At 41.5% G+C, this 20,484-nt stretch overlaps 1 protein-coding gene across 1 annotated transcript; it reads right to left on the reverse strand.

The window, feature by feature from the left end:
- Nucleotides 1-4,057: 4,057 nt before the first annotated feature.
- On the reverse strand, nt 4,058-7,133 carry LOC125517999 (pentatricopeptide repeat-containing protein At4g14170-like). The gene is made up of 2 exons (XM_048682965.1): nt 4,964-7,133; nt 4,058-4,884 (listed from the first exon to the last, which is right to left on the reverse strand). Exon 1 carries the CDS (start codon nt 6,971-6,973, stop codon nt 5,780-5,782), a length of 1,194 nt encoding a protein of 397 aa, XP_048538922.1. The 5' UTR covers nt 6,974-7,133; the 3' UTR covers nt 4,058-4,884; nt 4,964-5,779.
- Between the last annotated feature and the right edge of the window lie 13,351 nt (nt 7,134-20,484).

Below are 20,484 nucleotides of genomic sequence, written 5' to 3' on the forward strand. Positions count from 1 at the left end.
ACATGTTCCAAAGTTTTCGAGCTGACTCTCCGGGTTGTTGAGTTATATGACTCAAATCGTCCGCGTCCGGAGGTCGGACATAAGTCCCTTGAAAATTTGCCCGAAAAGCGTCTTCGAGCTCTTCCCAGCTTCCAATGGAGTTTTCGGGGAGGCTTTTAAGCCAGTGACGAGCTGCCCCTTTGAGCTTGAGGGGTAAGTACTTGATGGCGTGGAGATCGTCTCCTCGAGCCATATGGATATGGAGGATATAGTCCTCAATCCAGACCCCAGGGTCTGTTGTTCCGTCGTATGCCTCTATGTTTACGGGTTTGAATCCCTCTGGAAATTCATGGTCTAGCACCTCGGCGGTGAAACATAGGGGGTGTGTGGCACCCCTGTATCTGGGTGTACCGCGTTGTTCAGATGTTTGTTGTGTTACATCGTATGCTGGGGCGCGCTTGCGTGGTCCATAGATGGATCTGGTTGCGCCGTCCTTTTGGTGCGAGCCCTCGCGTGGATCGCGTATTGGCTTGTGAGTGGCGTTGTTTGCCGCTCGATGTTGGCCGTGAGGTCGTCTATCCGGCCAGGTGGCTGTTTTGATTTTTGGTTGTGGGGGGTCTGAGGCCTCCTCATCGAATTCAGGTAGCAACTTCCGTTTTGGGTAGCTCTTGGTGGGGCGATTGTCGCCGTACTTCGCTGTTGTGTTGAGTACTTTACTCCATCTGATTTGGAGTGTGTCCTGCGCAGCCTTGAGCCTTTGCTTCTGCTTTTTCAGACTCCTCGTGGTGGCAACAAGCCTTTGACGGGCATTCTGCTGCTCTGGGTGCCTGTCCGGCGTTATGTCGTCCAGACTATTATCTTTGATAGAATTAGTTTGTTCGGTTTGATTCTCTGTATTGCCGTAGTCCGGCAGTGGTTCGCCCTGCTCCAACGCTGGGTCTGTATGATCATTATTTCTGCCGAGGCGGGATTTGGTGCGGTGCTTGCACCGCCGCTTTGAATGCTTCTCGAGGGAACAAGCCTTCGGTGCGTCCTTCCGTTCCTCGTCGTCTTCTTTTGGTGTGTCCACCATGTATATGTCATATGATGAGGTGGACGTCCAGCGCCCTGTGGGCGGTGGTTCCTCCTTCGCCTCCCGCATCGTCGTTCATACCGTCGATGTCTTCGGAGTCGAAGTCGAGCATGTCGGTTGAGTCGTCGACAGTGGCTATTAAGTGGGTGGTGGGTGGGCGTCGAATTTCTTCGTCGTCCGCATCCCAATCCTGTTGGCCATAATCCGGCCAGGGCTCTCATGACAAAGAGAGAGACCTTAGTGAATTCAAAATGTCGCCGAAGGGCGAGTGCTGAAAGATATCTGCGGCGGTGAATTCCATGATCGGCGTCCAATCGGATTTGATTGGCAGGGGCGCGGATGGTTTAGAGTCCGGAAAAAGAGTCCGGCACCTTGGAGTCAATGGCTGCGCAGAGGATTATGCTGGTGTTCGGCTCGATCACCGTTGAGACTGCAGCCCCTGAGGCGGTGTCTAACCACCCATCCTCGATTGGCGCAGTTGGCTCCGAACTAAGGGTCGGAGCTGATGCAGGTGCGGCCTCTGGGGTACTGTTTGGCGGTAGAGCTAGGTCATACCCATCGCGACAGTGCGGCGCGCCCGGCTGTGGCTCGAATCCGTCGAAGATCAAGTCTCCGCGGATGTCGGCCGTGTAGTTCAAACTTCCAAATCTGACCTGATGGCCAGGGGCGTAGCTTTCAATCTGCTCCAGATGGCCAAGCGAATTAGCCCGTAGTGCAAAACCGCCGAATACGAAGATCTGTTCGGGGAGAAAAGTCTCGCCCTGGACCGCATCGCTATCGATGATAGTAGGAGCCATCAAGCCTAACGGCGATGACACAGAGGAACTCTCAATGAAAGCACCAATGTCGGTGTCAAAACCGGCGGATCTCGGGTAGGGGGTCCCGAACTGTGCGTCTAGGCCGGATGGTAACAGGAGGCAGGGGACACGATGTTTTTACCCAGGTTTGGGCCCTCTTGATGGAGGTAAAACCCTACGTCCTGCTTGATTAATATTGATGATATGGGTAGTACAAGAGTAGATCTACCACGAGATCAGAGAGGCTAAACCCTAGAAGCTAGCCTATGGTATGATTGTATGTTGTGATTGTTGTCCTACGGACTAAAACCCTTCGGTTTATATAGACACCGGAGAGGGTTAGGGTTACACAAGGTCGGTTATAAAGGAGGAGATATCCATATCCGTATTGCCTAACTTGCCTTCCACGCCAAGTAGAGTCCCACCCGGACACGAGACGAAGTCTTCAATCTTGTATCTTCATAGTCTAACAGTCCGGCCAATGGAGATAGTCCGGCTGTCCAGAGACCCCCGAATCCAGGACTCCTTCAGGTATATATAGCCTACACCCAAAGATCTAACCGTTACAAGTCTTTGACCAAACTCAGTGACACCTGACAGAATTCTCGATGAGACCAACTAGTGCAAAAGAATCGAACATTGGAGGTTTCGGTGAGACCAAACAGAACATCTCGGTGTTACCGAAGTGCAGTGGCTAGGGCAAGTCCTCGTTTCGGTAGTTCCGATCGTTTCATCAGGTAATTCTGAAATGAAGCAACTTCCTCACGAAAACTTGGTCAGGCCATACCGGCTGTACCGAGAAGTTAGGGTCTGGCATGTGGCAGTGTGTATGGGTTCATCTCGGTGGGTCCGGATGGGAAGATATCGATGCGACCGAGATGGACATTTAGGGTTTTGGATAGAAGTGAAGTGGAGAAGTGTTTGAGGGTTTTGGAGCAATACCACTAAGCATTTGAGCAATTCAGTCATGATCAAAACCGCATCCCCTTTTAATAGTATTGTCTTTTCCTATGGACTCAATGTGATCTTGGATCACTTAACCAAAAAATGTAGAGTCTTGTAGCTTTGCCAATCATTGTCCTTATGATTTTGAGGGGTCCACACTCACTAGTCTTTGCAATGCCAATCAATGATCTTCTCTGAAAACTATCATCAGTGAGCATTAGATCAATGACTTATATGTTGTTATTAATTACCAAAACACCCGGGGATTAGTTGCACTTTGAGCAACATGTCTGAACTGATACATGGTGGTGAGGGAATCCTCTTACAAAGCAGATCAAAGATAAACAAGAATACATGAATGCCCACACCCTACCAAGAAGCACCCGAGACTACTGACTAGAAGCGAAACCACGCCTCGATTAAAAACCACCGGAGAATAAAACAACGCACACGCCAAGTGGTCGCCAGAGATGATAACCTGCCCCCTCGCTCCGGGTCATGGAGCGCCGATTCTGCCTGCACACAACGGCTTTCATTTCTTATTTTGTTAATAATTTTTCAATTTCATAGTGGTACTTCCTACATCCTAGTTCATAACATGTATTTCGAATATAGTCATGAATAGTGAAAAAAACATCATATAGATGTTACATTAAAAGGAATGCATGAGGTAACAAAGATAAGGGAGAACACCTACGGGGAAAACATGGGACCCACGTTGTGCTTGGGAGGAGAACGAGCGGCCTGAAAGATTGATCGGGTGAGGAAGAGTGTTTCCCAATAATTTTCATTTTTTTGCGAAAAGGCCAAATGTCATATATTAAGGAGCACACTCACAAAAACACCATAGAGAAACTAGGAAATATATCCAAATTCTTGGGGATGCCTAAGTCGTCTTCCTCCTGCGTCCACCGATGGTGCGCCGTGAGCAAAGCGCGTTGTCGCCTCTAGGTCACTCGGAGAAGAAAACAACAATAGAGGACCTATAGAATGCTCGAGTTCCGATCAGATGAAGTCGGCGAGACGCCCAATTAAGCGTCTACGCTATAAGCATAAGTGCTTAAGAAAAAAACTGGTTTATTTGTGTAAGCTCCTCCCCAAAACACCTTGCATAGGCCTTGCTAAATCACCCTATGGTGCCTCACTTTCTCATTAGTTCCAAGATGACCCTCGAATGCTGAACCGCTCCTTCCATCAGAGTCTCTGACGACATGTAACGTCAACATGGGTTTTCAGTGGTTTGAGCTCATAACACACTGCGTCAAGCGAGCTCATATATAAGTCGGTTGCTATACCATGGCAACCAAACACAATGACAGTAGCACCATATAAAAAGGATTTTGCTACAAATCGAACGTCAGATTCTTTTAGCATTGGCAATCAAACATTTTTATGGCAAGGATTTATCATGCTTGCTAAAGGAAATCGTCATCCTCATGACAACTAAACTAAAAAACGTTCGATTTACCATGGCTAAAAATCTGACATCTGATTGTTAACATTACCGTACAAAAATCAGGATGTAGTAGGCAGCAGTGGAATACTCCCTCCGTCCCAAAACAAGTGTCTTAATGTTAGTACTTACGCACTTATTTTGGGATGAAGAGAGTACGAAATAATCAAAAACCAGCTAAACCCGATCGGGTTAACACAATCAACTCCAATGCCAAACAAAGCCTTATACAGTCAAATTGAATAGTGGCTAACAACTTTGTCTGTCCCCGCTGTGGCCAGATTAAGGGGCTGTTTGGTTTTAGGACTAGCATTGCCACACTTTGCCACATATTTTTGCCAAACTTGACTAAGGTTAGTTCATCAAATTGAGAGCCACAAGTTGGCAAGCCTAAGAGAATCTTGCCACATTTTTTGTGTGTATGCCATGTGGGGTCCAAGTGTGGCTTGCCTAAGATGTGGCTTGAACCAAACACTCACCTAAGTTGGTCAAACTTGTCTAACCTTAGATGTGGCAATCTTTGGCAAAGTTAGTCACAAACCAAACAACCCCTAAGAACTTGGCCAGCTGCTTCCTCGCTGCCAGTAACTTCGTCTCCTTTCCTCAACAGCGCTAATTCCCCGGTACATCACATAAGTCTGTTCGGATAGGTAGAGATTAGACTCAAGTCCATCGAACGTGCAGATATTTTACTTCAGTTTTCCCAGTGCGTCCTACCTTGAGGAATTTTAGGTGGTTGAAACACATGAACCTGAAAGTCGGGTGGGTAATATGGACCTTTTCCTAGTTAAGAATCACTTGATACCACGGAGTTTGAACAAAATCTCCATTACTGAAACAATCATTGACATGGCCAATAGAAACCACAGACAAACATTATCGCGTTCCTTTTGGTAGTCCAGTTCCATCGTAAGATCATATTTTGAACAGAGAAATTCTACCAGCGAATAAGCCTTGCCAGTTGCCAGCAGTACCAGCGCATTTTCTTAAAGACTTTCCTGTGAATACAACATCGATCTTAATTTACACCTTGCTAGTCAGATGCTCACATATTTGATGATAATCCTGTGTCAGTTTCAGAAGCTATTTGAACCTCATTAGCAACTCATCAAGCACGAGCCATATATTCTCTCATGACTGAAGTACATGTAGGAGGACTGTGTGCTTCCTGTATGTGATCATCATGTGCTGTTTCATCAGCCTCTTGAATTTTGTCCTTGTCTGCTTGAAGAAATGACTTCCCCACACCTCTTGACACTTCACAATTTGACAACACTAACTCAGCAACTACCATGTCGCTAATGTCATAATCAAACACTTCCACTATGAGTGCACTAACTCAGCATCTCTCTGGAATGTTATAATCCTCCCCAAAACTGTCTTGTTGAGTTGCCAAGTCATATCTCATTTGCACTTCCCATCCACCAGGTGCTTATATCTTTCTTCAAAGCATACACTGCACTGAGTGTATGCCACCAGACTTGCCAAACAGCTTAAATGCTTCAAAATCCATTGCGCACTATATGGAACTAATTATACATTTTTTGATTCAGAGACGGAAACATCGAGTTCAACTGAACTATATCCAGGAAGCTTGTCGACTTTAACTTCCTTCATGAAGCCTCTTATTCTCTCTGCATCACCATACCTTCCAGCATCTGAATATATGTTTGCCAAGCTCATGTAGTAGCCGCTCTTTGCAGGAGACATGCTCATCAATCTCTTTGAAATCCGTTCAGCAGCATCCATTTCACCATGCACCCGGCAAGCTGCCAATACACTACCAAGGATAGCCTCGTCAGGCTGGCAAGGCATCTCCTCTATGAGATTTACTGCTTCAACAACACGGCCTGCCCTCCCTAACGCATCAGCCATGCAAGAGTAATGCTTCAGCTCACGGTTGATGCCCCGCTGTTTCATCTGCTCGAATATAGCATACGCTTTGTCCACCATGCCTGAATGCGCACAGGCCGACAGGGCGCCGAGAAAGGTGACCGAGTTCTGTTCCACTCCTTTGGCCACCATTTCATCGAAGAGCCTCAAAGCGACATCAGGACGCCCATTCAAACCATGGCCAACAATCAGAGCGCTCCACGAGATAACATCCCGCCTGGGCATCGCAGAAAATACGCGTTCGGCGAATTCAAGCTCGCCGCACTTGACGTACATGTCGACAAGCGCGTTCCCCAGAGACAGCGGCATCCCCAGGAACATCCGGACGCAGCACGCATGCACGCTTCTCCCATGGCGCCGCCACCCGAGCTGTCCACACGCGAGAAGAAGGCTGACCATGACCACGGCATCCAGCTGCACCTCGGCCACCACCATCCCCTGGAACAGCCGCAGAGCCTCCTCCGGCTGCCCACCCTGCGCGTACGCGGACAGCATGGACGTCCACAGAACGGCGTCCCTCTCGCGCATTCCGTCGAACAGCCTCCGCGCGTCGGGGAGGTTGGACATGCCCGCGTAGCACTGCACGAGCGCGGACGCCACGAAGAGGTTTCCGTGGGCGCCGAGCTTGACGGAGAGGGCGTGCGAGGAGGCGGCCAGGGCGGCGGATCCGGTGAGCGCGCAGCTGCGGAGGACCGGGGGCAGGGTGAAGTGGTCGGGAGGGAAGCCCCGCGCGAGCATGTCACGGAAGGCGAGGAGCGCCTGCGAGGGGCGGCCGGAGCGCGCGAGCGAGGCGACGAGGGTGTTGAAGGCGGCGAGCGTGGCGGGAGCCGGCATGCGGTGCGGCCGAGAGCGGTTAGCCAACGCGGCAACGCCGGTCGTCGTGTTTCGTCCGAACGGCGGAGCTTTCTGTCTCTCTCGTTTTTTCCTTTCTTTCTGACTGAGACCGAAGAGCGCCGAGTTTTTCCTGACGAAGGAGAAGTGGGCTCGCCAACTAAGCAGAATGGAGCTCCTTCTCTTTTCCGACCAACCGAAATCATTAAGCCAGGAGTACTTCTTCCAAATATCACTCTCACCTCCTCTTGTTACGACAAGTGCCGCAGTCGTAGCCTGAAAGTTTTTCCTTTTCCATAGATCCGTTTATTTAAAATGTTTTATCTTCACGCGTCCAAAGCTCGAATCATTTTCATCGTTGGATTCATCGCGTCGACATCATCTTCAGAACTAACGAAAAAAATTCACAAAAAAAACAGACGTAAAATGCCGAACCGAGAGCACGTTTTTTTCCTTTCCGAAAGAGTCACAACTGTGCCTCTCGTAGATACAAACATGTGTCTCTCGCAGAAGCAAACCCGTGTTTCTCGCGGAACGGAAAAAACCCGTTTCCGAGAGGCACAGCCATGCCTCTCGTCTGAGCAAATCCGTGCATCTCGCGGAAGCAAATCCGAGCCTCTCACGAAAAAAACACTTTTTTCCGTTTTTCGAGAAGCACGGCCATGCCTCTCTTAGAAAAAAAATGCGTTTTTTCATTTTCGAGAAGCATGGCCATGCCTCTTGTGGAAGCAAAGCCGTGCCTCTCTAGGAAGCAAATCCACGCCTCTTGCGGAAGCAAAAAATGCGATTTTTTGCGTAACAATTTTTTTTCTGAATTTTTTTTGTCCAAGAGTTAAGAAAGATCTGTAGAAAATCGAAAAGCAAAAAAAGCGAATTAAATATCTAAAAGCCAAAAATACGTGCGTGAAAAAAAATAGAAAGAGCGCACAGAGCGCAACACGTAACGGTGGCTAAGAGCGCGTCAAGTGATGCGCTCTCAACCATCCCAGGTGACCTTTAGGGAAGCTTCTGAACGAGTGCTCCTTAATTAGTTGCTTTTGCGACCAACATAATGAAGTTGGCGGAAGCTTCTTAGACTTTTGAATTGCTGGGTTTTTCTCATATTTATATGCTCGGCAGGAATGGAGAACACGGTTGGACATCAAATAATCCTAAAAAAAAGTTGGACATCAAATAATCTTCAAAAAAAAGTTAGACATCAAATGTGGCATCAAAAAATGTTAGCCTTGAGGCGTTGGCATGTCGCGAGCAACTCACTTTGGCTACGGATCTCTGTCTTCAGAGATTGCATGTGGCATCGGACTAGCAGAATGTGGTGAACGACATTGTTATTGGACAAGGAGGGAAATATAAAGTCGTCATCAAGGAAATTTTAGCACTGAAATCTTCTTTTACTCTGTAAATTTTTTCCCATGAATATAGAGGCTCAAACCCACAATCTAACTAGGTTTGCATCTTCTTTAGACCAGGGTAGACACACTTGACTTGGTCTACCTCATGATGCAGTTTGTATTCCGTTGATTATCAATCAATAAAAACCTGCAGAGACATCAAATTTTCAACATATTTTTATTTAATAAAATTTCAGAGACCTCCAATGGGCAAGGCTACACCTCCTCGTTCATTATGAGTAATACTCGACCATGCCTCAAGAACGCTCCAGCTTTAAAAAAATGATCATGAAGTGTAAAAAATTGTTTGCGCAATTTTTAAAACTGTTCACAACGATCAAAAAAATGTTTGGTGCAAAATATTCAAATTTCGAAATTATATTTACGACATTATACATAAAAATCATGCAAATGTAATAAAATGTGTGATTAATTTATAATAAAATGTTAATACATTTTTAAAAATTCGTCACAGTTAGAAACAAAGTTCCCGGAATGTAAAACAATTTTCACGGAATTTAGAAAAATTATCACGTCAAAAATATATTCATAAACAGTTAAGAAACGTTAGCATGTTTTACAAACTGTTCATGACATTTTTGAAAAATGCTCAATGTGCGTTTGAAAATGATAGCTGTGTCTTAAAAATGTTCAGTGTGCATTTAAAAATATTAACATTTATTTGGTAATGTACATCGTGTATTAGAAAAGTATTCAATGTGTATCTAAAAATGTTGAACCTGTATGAAAAAATTCGCCATGTATTTTTAACAAGTCGACATGTAATTAGTAAACCAAAAGTGGAATGGAACAGAAAAGGAAGAAAATTAAAACATAGTAAAAATGAAAACAAGAAAGACAAACAAACAATTGAAAAGTTAAAGAAACAAAAAACAAACGGAAGAAAACCGCATGGATGAGTCCAAATCCAACCACTACTCTACATGGACGGATTTCCTATTTGCCGCACCCTGCGGATAACAGTCGAGGCATCGCACACCCCGATCGATTGTATGGGCCGGCCCATCCAAGCGTTCGACCCACCGTTTGGACCTGATCTGTTCCGATTTTGCCTCAAAAAAAAAACAGAACTGTTTCGGTTTAGGAATCTTCCAGAAGGCTCATACACACTTTCTTCTTCTAGTTTTTCGATTATGGTTTTTATTTTCCTTTTTTCTTGTTTAGTTTTTCTGTTTCTTTCTTCTCTTTTCTAGTTTCTTTTTTCATTCTTTATTGTTTTTTTAAAATACAAATTTCAGCTGCAACCTAATCAAGAAATGTTCAAAATTTCAAATTCTGTTCACATTCTCAAAATTTATTCGTGTTTTGCGAAAAATGTTCTGAATTTCGGATTTTGTTCAAAAAAATTCTAATTATTCAAAATTCAGAGAATGTTTAGAATTTTCAAAAATCATATGTTTTTAAAAAATTGCTCACATTTTCAGAAAAATATTTAGAATTTCAAATTTTGTTCATAAGTTTCAGAATTTGTTCAGGTTTTCTAATTTTGTTCCCATTAAAAAAATGTTCATGTTTAAAAAAAAGTTTTGTGTTTCATAAAGATTTCGTGTTTTTCTTTTTTTCTTTGAAAATAAATGTTGGCTTTTAATAAAACACTGAATTTTCAGAATTTGTTCGCAAATTAAAAAACTGTTCGTGTTTTCAAAAAATCTTCTGGAATTTATAAAGTGTTCGCGTTTTAAAAAAATCTTCAAGAGTTCAAATTTTTTCCCTGTTTTCAATTTTTGTTCAAAACTTCAAAATCTGTTCTGAATTCCAAAATGTTAACATTTTCCAATTTTTTCTTCACAGTTTTTAAAAATTGTTCATGTTTGTAAATTTGTGTTTGAATTTCGAAATATGTTCACATGTTTCAAAATTTCTTTAATATTTCAAAATTCTATTCACGCTTCCAAACATTGCAGAATTTTTTATATCTTTCTTCATATTTTCCAAGAGAACGATCGAAAACTCTGAAAAAAGATCGGATCTCCGTCTTTACATTCTTTAGTAGTTCGCGCTTATTCTCGCGGAGCGGCATAAAGAACTGGGAGCTGTACCCTAGATTCTAGTTTTCTCGCGAAGCAGCATATCATGGAGCTATCCCGTTTGGTTTGTGTTTTCTAGAGCGGAGCTGAATTTTAAGGAGAAGAGTAGTCCCAAACAGGCTCTCAATGTCAGTGTGACTTGCCAGCCCGAGTGGCTAGCGGGAATGCCTCCCGAGCTGGAGGTAAGGAGTTTGATTCCCTCCTCTGTCAGATTTTTCGCTATATTTTTACATCGCCACAACGCCTAAATGGGCTGGCCCAGTCGGGGCTCCGTGTGTGCGTCGCAGCGGCAATTTGCCGCAGAGCGCGTCACATAGGTGGTGCACGGAAGCTTTTCAGAGGGCGCCCCTATGTCTCGCTTTAAGCGAGCACCGGGGACCCTTATGTCGGGGCTAGGCCAGATGTGCCGGCCCAGCCCCACAGGAGGCCACGGCCTGTTTTTTCTTTTCAGTTTTCGTTCTCGTTTTTTGCTCTATTTTTGTACATTTCTTTGTACTTTAAAATATTCCATATATATACAAAAAAACACTCTTCAAAAACACATTTAAAAAATGTTGAACAAGTATTTGAAAAATATTGAACTTTTATTTTAAAATTTTGAATAAGTATTAAAAAATGTCTAACAAGTATTTGAAAAATATCAAATAATTATTATAAATTTTTGAATGAGTATTTGAAAAATTTTGAACAAGTATTTTAAATGTTGAATAAGTATTAAAAATGTTGAACAACTATTGAGAAAGGTTGAATAAGTATTAAAAAATATTGAACGACTATTTGAAAAATGTTAAACAAGTAATTGAAAAATGTTGAACAAATATTTGAAATATGTTGAATAAGCGTTGCAAAAATGTTGAACATGTATAAAAAAATGTTGATCACTTATTAATTTTTTTTGACGTATACAAAAATTTAGAGTGAAAACGAAAACAAACATAAGAAAAAACAAAAACAAAAAATAGAGAAGAAAAAAGGAAACCGAACAAAAGATAGAGTAGTGCAAAAAAGAACATAATAACCAAATAAAAACAAAATGTAAAAATGAATGAAAGAAAAAAGAAACAAAATAAAACAAAAAAGGAAAAATCGCGAAGAAAACGGCTGGAGTAGCCTCATGTAGTACGCGGCCCTACTTCTTATGAGGAAACAAACATGGTTTATTTTGATGGGTTACGAACTTGGGTGGAGTGGTTAGCGCGACGTTCGTCCTCCCTCAACCCGGCAATTCGACCCATGGGTCACGCCCATGGGCACCCGACCCAAATGGGTACGGTATGGGTCGTCATGTATGCCCATGGGTGCGACCCATGGGTAACCCAATTAGTTGTGGGTAGGGTATGGGCATAGATCTACACCCATGGGTTACCCGATGGGCCACCCGATTAATATGAAATATGGGTCACATACACCCTTTCTTCATTTTTTCTTATCTTTTTTCAAACACCTATTCTTTTTCAAACACCTATTCAACATTTGTTTCAAACACCTATTCAACATTTTTTTCATCTTCGGGTTTTTTCATTTGTTTCTTCATTTTGTTCACTTTCCTTTTCCTTTGGTTTATTTTCTTCCTTTTTTATTTTCAGTTTTTGGATTTTCTTTGTTTCTTTGTGTTTTTCATTCTACCATTCTTATATACATGATCAACATTTTTTCAAATACTTGTTCAACATTTTTCAAATACTTATTAAACATTTTTCAAATACACGATCAACATTTTTTTCAAATACTTCTTTAACATTTTTCAAATACTTATTCAACATTTGTGTATAGTTGCTCAACATTGTTTCAAATACTTATTCAACAGTTTTTTAAATACTTGTTCAATATTTTTCAAATGTTTTATGAAGAGTGTTTTCTATAATATATATTTAGAATATTTTAAAGTATAAAGAAAAGTACAAAATAAAACAAAAAAACATAAAGAAGAAGAAGAAAGGGGCTATGGCCTCCCGTGCTCGTAGACCGGCCCAGCTCGCTCGCCCCTTCAGCGAGTCCAAAGCCAGACTAGCTGAACGCGAGATAGGTGCGCCCTAGTCTTCACGACCTTCCCCGTGCGTGTAGGGCAGAGCCAGGAAACCAAACGTGTACCCACCGCAAGATATGGGCTAGCCTATTTTCATTTTTCTTTTCTTTTCTTCATTTATTTTCGATTTATTCATTTCTTTTTATTTAACTTTTAAATAATTTCTAAAATTTTAGTAAATTTAAAAAGTTTCTATTTAATAAATATTTGAAAGAAAAAAGTCAAGGACTTTGAAAATGTTAACGGAATTGAAAAAATGTTTGCGTATTCAAAAAATATTCATGATTTTGCAAGAAAAATCCTAAATTCATTTTTTTATATATTACAAAATGTGCACGAATCTGAATATTTCTATGAGTTTGAAAATGGTTTGCTAATTCAAAAGATATCTGTGGTTTTGATTTGTGTTATCCATGAATCTGAGAAATGCTTGTGAGTTAAACCTAATGTCCATGAATTCAATTTGCTAATTCCAAAATAAATTAAGAATTTTTTAGAAACAAAATAAATTAAGCAAAGTTCACACTTTAAAAATGCTTAAATTTGAAAAATATTTCGAATTCAAACAATGTTCGTTAATTAAAATAATGAAATCACAAACTGAAAATACATTCATGAATTTGAAAAGAATGTTTGTGAGTTTGGAAATGTTTAGAATTGACAAAACTTCACACATTCAAAAATATTTCACTAATTTTAAAATTAAAAAGAGGAAGAAAAAAAATTGAAAACTAGAAGAAAATAAAACAGAAACGAAAAGAGGAAAAAAGGGAAAAAGAAAAAGAAGAAGAAAAAGAAAAAGAAGAAGGAACTCCTAAAAGAAGACGAGAAGAAAACATAGTTTTTGGAAAAATCTAATTGGATTGTTCCGAAACCTTCCTCATATCAAAAGGCACCAGCACATTAGTGGGCCTGGCCACCTAGATGCTCTACACATGTGGGGTGCACATTTAGTCGACATTCCTTGCCCTACGCGGGGAATAGATTGCAAAAATTCTGCAATGATAGGTAAAATGCCGAAAAAAACTAAAAGTGGTACCCTAAGACCTTCTTGTCGCGGGCCCATATACGGTAACTGGTCACACTTTGTTGGTGTCCTGCACTAGGGTTTACTTACCATGTTAACTCCGGGTCAGATGGGCCGAGTCGAGGACCCCCTTTGCCGGTTCCGTCCTGGGCCATTTCGTGTAGCCCATGATACATACAAGAGAGATTCCACAAGACTTGGGCACAAGACAAGGGCTCCTGTTATCCTAGGCCTTCGATGCATACATAAACCGAGGCTTGGCTAGTCGATAGATCATTAGTCTTACAGAACAATCTCGTGGTAGATACATGTACTTTGTACTATACCGCAATATAATAAACACAAACAAGACATAGGGTATTATTATCTCTTCGAGAGAGCCCAAGCCTGGGTAAAATCCAGGTGTCTTTATTACCATTGTTCCACGACGCCTAGCTTAGGATCCCTAATTAGAGATCTACCGGAATCGACTCCGACACACTTCCCTTGGTGATGACCCACAAGTATAGGGGATCTATCGTAGTCCTTTCGATAAGTAAGAGTGTCGAACCCAACGAGGAGCAGAAGGAAATGACAAGCGGTTTTCAGCAAGGTATTCTCTGCAAGCACTGAAATTATCGGTAACAGATAGTTGTGTGATAAGATAATTCATAACGGGTAACAAGTAATAAAAGTAAATAAGGTGCAGTAAGGTGGCCCGATCCTTTTTGTAGCAAAGGACAAGCCTGGAAGAACTCTTATATAAAGCAAAGTGCTCCTGAGGACACATAGGAATTGTTGTCAAGTTAGTTTTCGTCATGCTCATATGATTCGCGTTTGTTACTTTGATAATTTGATATGTGGGTGGACTGGTGCTTGGGGTGCTTCCCTTCCTTGGACAAGCCTCCCACTTATGATTAACCCCTCTCGCAAGCATCCGCAACTACGAAAGAAGAATTAAGATAAATCTAACCATAGCATGAAATATATGGATCCAAATCAACCCCTTACGAAGCAAAGCATAAACTAGGGTTTAAGCTCATGTCACTCTAGCAACCCATCATCTACTTATTACTTCCCAATGCCTTCCCCTAGGCCCAAACAATGGTGAAGTGTCATGTAGTCTACATTCACATAACACCACTAGAGGAAAGACAACATACATCTCATCAAAATATCGAACGAATACCAAATTCACATGATTACTTATAACAAGACTTCTCCCATGTCCTCAGGAAAAAACATAACTACTCACAAAACATATTTATGTTCATAATTAGAGGAGTATTAATTATCATTAAGGATCTGAACATATGATCTTCCACCAAATAAACCAACTAGCATCAACTATAAGGAGTAATCAACACTACTAGCAACCCACAGGTACCAATATGAGGTTTTGAGATATAGATCGGATACAAGAGATGAACTAGGGTTTGAGAGGAGATGGTGTTGGTGAAGATGTTGATGGAGATTGACCCCCTCTCGATGAGAGGATCATTGGTGATGACGATGGCTTCAATTTCCCCCTCCTGGAGGGAAGTTTTCCCGGCAGAACAGCTCCATCGGAGCCCTAGATTGGTTCTGCCCAAGTTCCGCCTTGAGACGGCGGCGCTTCATCTTGAAAGCTTCTCCTTATTTTTTCCAGGGCAAAACACACCATATAGCAGAAGATGGGCGCCGGGGGCCTGCTAGGGGGCCCACAAGGACGAGGGGCGCGCGCAGGGGGTAGGGCGCGCCCTCCACCCTTGTGGCTGGCTGGTGGCCCCCCTCTGGTACTTTCTTCGCCCAATATTTTTTATATATTCCAAAAATATTCTCCGTTATGTTTCAGGACTTTTGGAGTTGTGTAGCATAGCTCTCTAATATTTGCTCCTTTTCCAGTCCAGAATTCCAACTGCCGACATTCTCCCTCTTCATGTAAACCTTATAAAATAAGAGAGAGAAAAGGCATAATCATTGTGATATAATCTGTAATAATAGCCCAAAATGCAATAAATATCAATATAAAAGCATGATGCAAAATGGATGTATCAACTCCCCCAATCTTAGACCTCACTTGTCCTCAAGCGAAAGCCAACATCGAAAAATATGTCCGCATGTTTAGAGATAGAGGTGTCGATAAAATAAACTACGAACATGAGGGCATCATGATTATCTTTAGGACAGCAACATATATTGTCATATAATTTCTTATGCTAAAGTAACAATTCGTTCACAAGGTAAAATATGAATCAAAAACTTTATTGAAATCTAACAAACTATTATCTCAGTCATTGAAGCAATTGCAATTTATCATAACATTGGAAAGAGTCAATTTAAGAGCTTTTCAGCAAGTCCACATACTCAACTATCATTTAATCTTTCACAATTGCTAACACTCACGCAATACTTATGGGTTCAAAGCTTCAATCGGACACAGAGAAATATAGGGGCTTATAGTTTCGCGTCCCAACCTTTTACCTCAAGGGTAATGTCAACAATAATACTTTATGATAACCTACATCCAAGTGGATATCACCATGACTCTTGCAGAGGGAAAAATGTAAAAAGGAAAGGTGAAGATCACCATGACTCTTGTATAAGGGTAGAAGATAAAAGTAAAAGATAGGCCCTTCGCAGAGGGAAGCAGAGGTTGTCGTGTGCTTTTATGGTTGGATGCACAAAATCTTAATGCAAAGGAATGTCAATTTATATTGCCACTTGTGATAAAGACCTTTATTATGCAGTCTGTCGCTTTTATTTCTTCCATATCACAAGTTCGTATAAAGCTTATTTTCTTCACACTAATAGATCATACATATTTAGAGAGCAATTCTTATTGCTTGCACCAATGACAACTTACTTGAAGGATCTTGCTCAATCCATAGGTAGGTATGACAGACTCTCATGGCAAAATGGGTTTAAGGGATGTTTGGAAGCACAAGTAGTATATCTACTTGGTGCAAAGAATTTGGCTAGCATGATAGAGAAAGGCAAGCTCAACATGTTGGATGATCCATGACAATATAACTTCTATTCAGATATAAGCAAACATAACTCATTATGTTGTCTTCCTTGTCCAACATCAACTTTTTAGCATGTCATATTTTAATGAGTGCTCACAATTACAAAAGATGTCCAAGATAGTATATTTATATGTGAAGCCTCTCTTTCTTTATTACTTCCTATTAATTGCAACAATGACCAAAACTATGTTTGTCAACTCTCAACAAATTTTATTCATCATACTCTTTATATGTGAAGTCATTACTCTCCATAAGATCAATATATGATCTTTTTATATCCTTTTATTCTTTTCTTTAATTTTATTCCCTCAAGATCATAGCAAGAAAGCAAATCCCTCAACTCAAAACTACTCTTTTTATATATAACTCACGGACTCAATTACATAGATAGAGATCGAAACAAAACTCAAAGCTTGATCATACTAAAAACTTTATTCTAATAGATCAAGATATAACCAAAAGGATCAAACTAAGAAAAATGATAAAGGTAAAGATGTGATGGTGATCCGATACCGAGGCACCTCCCCCAAGCTTGGCAGTTGCCAAGGGGAGTGCCCATACCCATGTATTTATGTCTCTTTCTTCGGAGGTGGTAATGTGATATTCTTGGCGATGATGCCCCTTAGGATGCGATTCTCTTCCTCGAGCTTATTAGTTTTCTGCTTAAGATCCATTACTTCCTTGCGAAGTTTACCCGTGACGGCTAGAGCTCCATTCACCCATGGATGTTTCATAGCTGCGGGAGAAAAAGCAACACTCTTTTTCATATTTTCATAAGAGAGATATCTAGCATTAGGAGGAATGACCGAATTTGGTATTGTTGAACTCTGAAGTTCCTCCAGCATGAATCTAGTTTGAAGATGAGAGGTAGCTTCTTGATCCTCCTCCATGGCATCCACCCTTTTCAAGTCAGCATCCATCTCTTCCTCCGTTGATTGCTCGAAGTAGCCAGCTTCGCTTTATGCTCTTGGGCTCGGTGTCGGGTGAGATACCCGACTCTCCCCAACCGACTCTTGCGAAGACATCTTGCTCTAAATATGTTGCAAAAACAACTTAAAACAAAAACAGAGGATTCTGTTGTGGTACGGTGGTCAAAACCTTTGGGTGATTATATAATGAATTTTTTATCGACCAAAAGAAGTATCGTGCAAGAAAACGGAGTTCGAAGGGCACACGAAGTGGCCACAAGGACAGGAGGCACGCCCTCCACCCTTGTGGTGGACTCGTGTATCTTTCGGACTACTTTTAATTTTCCTAATTTTTTAAATATTCCAAAACAGAGAAAAATTGCTATTAGAACAGTTTTGGAGTCGGTTTACTTACCGTACCACGTACCTATGCCTTTTCGGAGTCTGAAACGTTCTGGAAAGTGTCCCTTATGTACTCCTCCGGGGTTACGGTATCAATTATATTGGTCTCAACATTTATGGGGGTACCTAAAATATAATGCTTGATTCTTTGACTGTTTACCACCTTCAGATTTGTGCCTTCGGCGTTGTTGATTTTTATGGCATCGGAACAATAGACCTCCTCGATAATGTAAGGGCCTGCCCATTTAGAGAGAAGTTTCCTGCAAAAAAATCTTAAACGAGAGTTGTATAACAAAACATGATCACCTACATTAAACTCACGCTTTTGTATCCTTTTGTCATGCCATCTTTTAACTTTTTCTTTAAACAACATGGCATTCTCGTGGGCTTGGGTTTTCCATTCATCAAGTAAGCTAATGTCAAATAACCTCTTCTCACTGGCAAGTTTGAAATCATAGTTGAGCTCTTTAATAGCCCAATATGCCTTATGTTCTAGTTCAAGAGGTAAGCGACATGCTTTTCCATAAACCATTTTATACGGAGACATACCCATAAGATTCTTATAAGCAGTTCTATAAACCCATAATGCATCATCAAGTTTCTTAGACCAATTCTTTCTAGATCTATTAACAGTATTTTGCAAAATCAATTTAATCTCTCTGTTGCTCAATTCTACTTGACCAGTAGACCGAGGATGATAAGGAGATGCAATTCTATGGTTGACATCATATTTCGCAAGCATTTTATGGAAAGCACCATGAATAAAATGTGAACCACCATCAGTCATTAAATATCTAGGGATTCCAAACCTCAAAAAAATAACTTCTTTAAACATTGATACGTCTCCAATGTATCTATAATTTTTGATTGTTCCATGCTATTATATTATCAACCTTGGATGTTTTATATGCATTTATATGCTATTTTATATGATTTTTAGGACTAACCTATTAACCTAGAGCCCAGTGCCAGTTTCTGTTTTTTCCTTGTTTTTAAGTATCGCAGAAAAGGAAAATCAAACGGAGTCCAATTGACTTGAAACTTCACGGAACTTATTTTTGGACCAGAAGAAGGCCAGGGAGTTAAAGAGTTGGGCCAGAAGAGTCCCGGGCTGCCCACGAGGGTGGGGGCACGCCCACCCCCTGGGCACACCTCCCTACCTCGTGGACAGCCTAGAGACCCTCTGCCTTGTTCGCGACTCCAACACCTCTTATATAACCCAAAACTTCCAGAAAGAAACCTAGATCGGGAGTTCCGCTGCCAGAAGCCTCCGTAGCCACCGAAAACCAATCTAGACCCGTTCCGGCACCCTGGCGGAGGGGGGAATCCCTCTCCGGTGGCCATCTTCATCATCCCGGCACTCTCCATGACGAGGAGGGGGCAGTTCTCCCTAGGGGCTGAGGGTATGTATCAGTAGCTATGTGTTTGATCTCTCTCTCTCTCTCTCTCTCGTGTTCTTGAGTCGACACGATCTTGATGTATCGCGAGCTTTGCTATTATATTTGGATCTTATGATGTTTCTCCCCCTCTACTCTCTTGTGATGAATTGAGTTTTCCCTTTCAAGTTGTCTTATCGGATTGAGTCTTTAAGGATTTGAGAACACTTGATGTATGTCTTGCACGTGCTTATCTGTGGTGACAATGGGATATCACGTGATCCACTTGATGTATGTTTTGGTGATCAACTTGCGAGTTCCGTGACCTCGTGAACTTATGCATAGGGGTTGGCACACATTTTCGTCTTGACTCTCCGATAGAAACTTTGGGGCACTCTTTGAAGTTCTTTGTGTTGGTTGAATAGATGAATCTGAGATTGTGTGATGCATATCGTATAATCATACCCACGGATACTTGAGGTGACATTGGAGTATCTAGGTGACATTAGGGTTTTGGTTGATTTGTGTCTTAAGGTGTTATTCTAGTACGAACTCTATGATAGATTGAACGGAAAGAATAGCTTCGTGTTATTTTACTATGGACTCTTGAATAGATCGATCAGAAAGGATAACTTTGAGGTGGTTTCGTACCCTACAATAATCTCTTCGTTTGTCCTCCGCTATTAGTGACTTTGGAGTGACTCTTTGTTGCATGTTGAGGGATAGTTATATGATCCAATTATGTTATTATTGTTGAGAGAACTTGCACTAGTGAAAGTATGAACCCTAGGCCTTGTTTCGAAGCATTGCAATACCATTTTTGCTCACTTTTACCACTTGCTACCTTGATGTTTTTATATTTTCGGATTACAAAAACCTATATCTACCATCCATATTGCACTTGTATCACCATCTCTTCGCCGAACTAGTGCACCTATACAATTTACCATTGTATTGGGTGTGTTGGGGACACAAGAGACTCTTTGTTATTTGGTTGCAGGGTTGTTTGAGAGAGACCATATTCATCCTATGCCTCCCACGGATTGATAAACCTTAGGTCATCCACTTGAGGGAAATTTGCTACTGTCCTACAAACCTCTGCACTTGGAGGCCCAACAACGTCTACAAGAAGAAGGTTGTGTAGTAGACATCAAGCTCTTGTCTGGCGCCGTTGCCGGGGAGGTTAGCGCTTGAAGGTATATCTTTAGATCTTGCAATTGAATCTTTTAGTTTATTGTTTGATCACTAGTTTAGTTTATAAAAGAAAATTGTAAAAAATAAGGATTGCTCATATGCGTCATCTTTTTAATGTCTTTCATGAAAATAAGGATTCCGACAATTGTGCCAAA

This window comes from Triticum urartu, chromosome 1, assembly GCF_003073215.2.
Source record: "Triticum urartu cultivar G1812 chromosome 1, Tu2.1, whole genome shotgun sequence".
NCBI classification, from domain to species: Eukaryota; Viridiplantae; Streptophyta; class Magnoliopsida; order Poales; family Poaceae; genus Triticum; species Triticum urartu.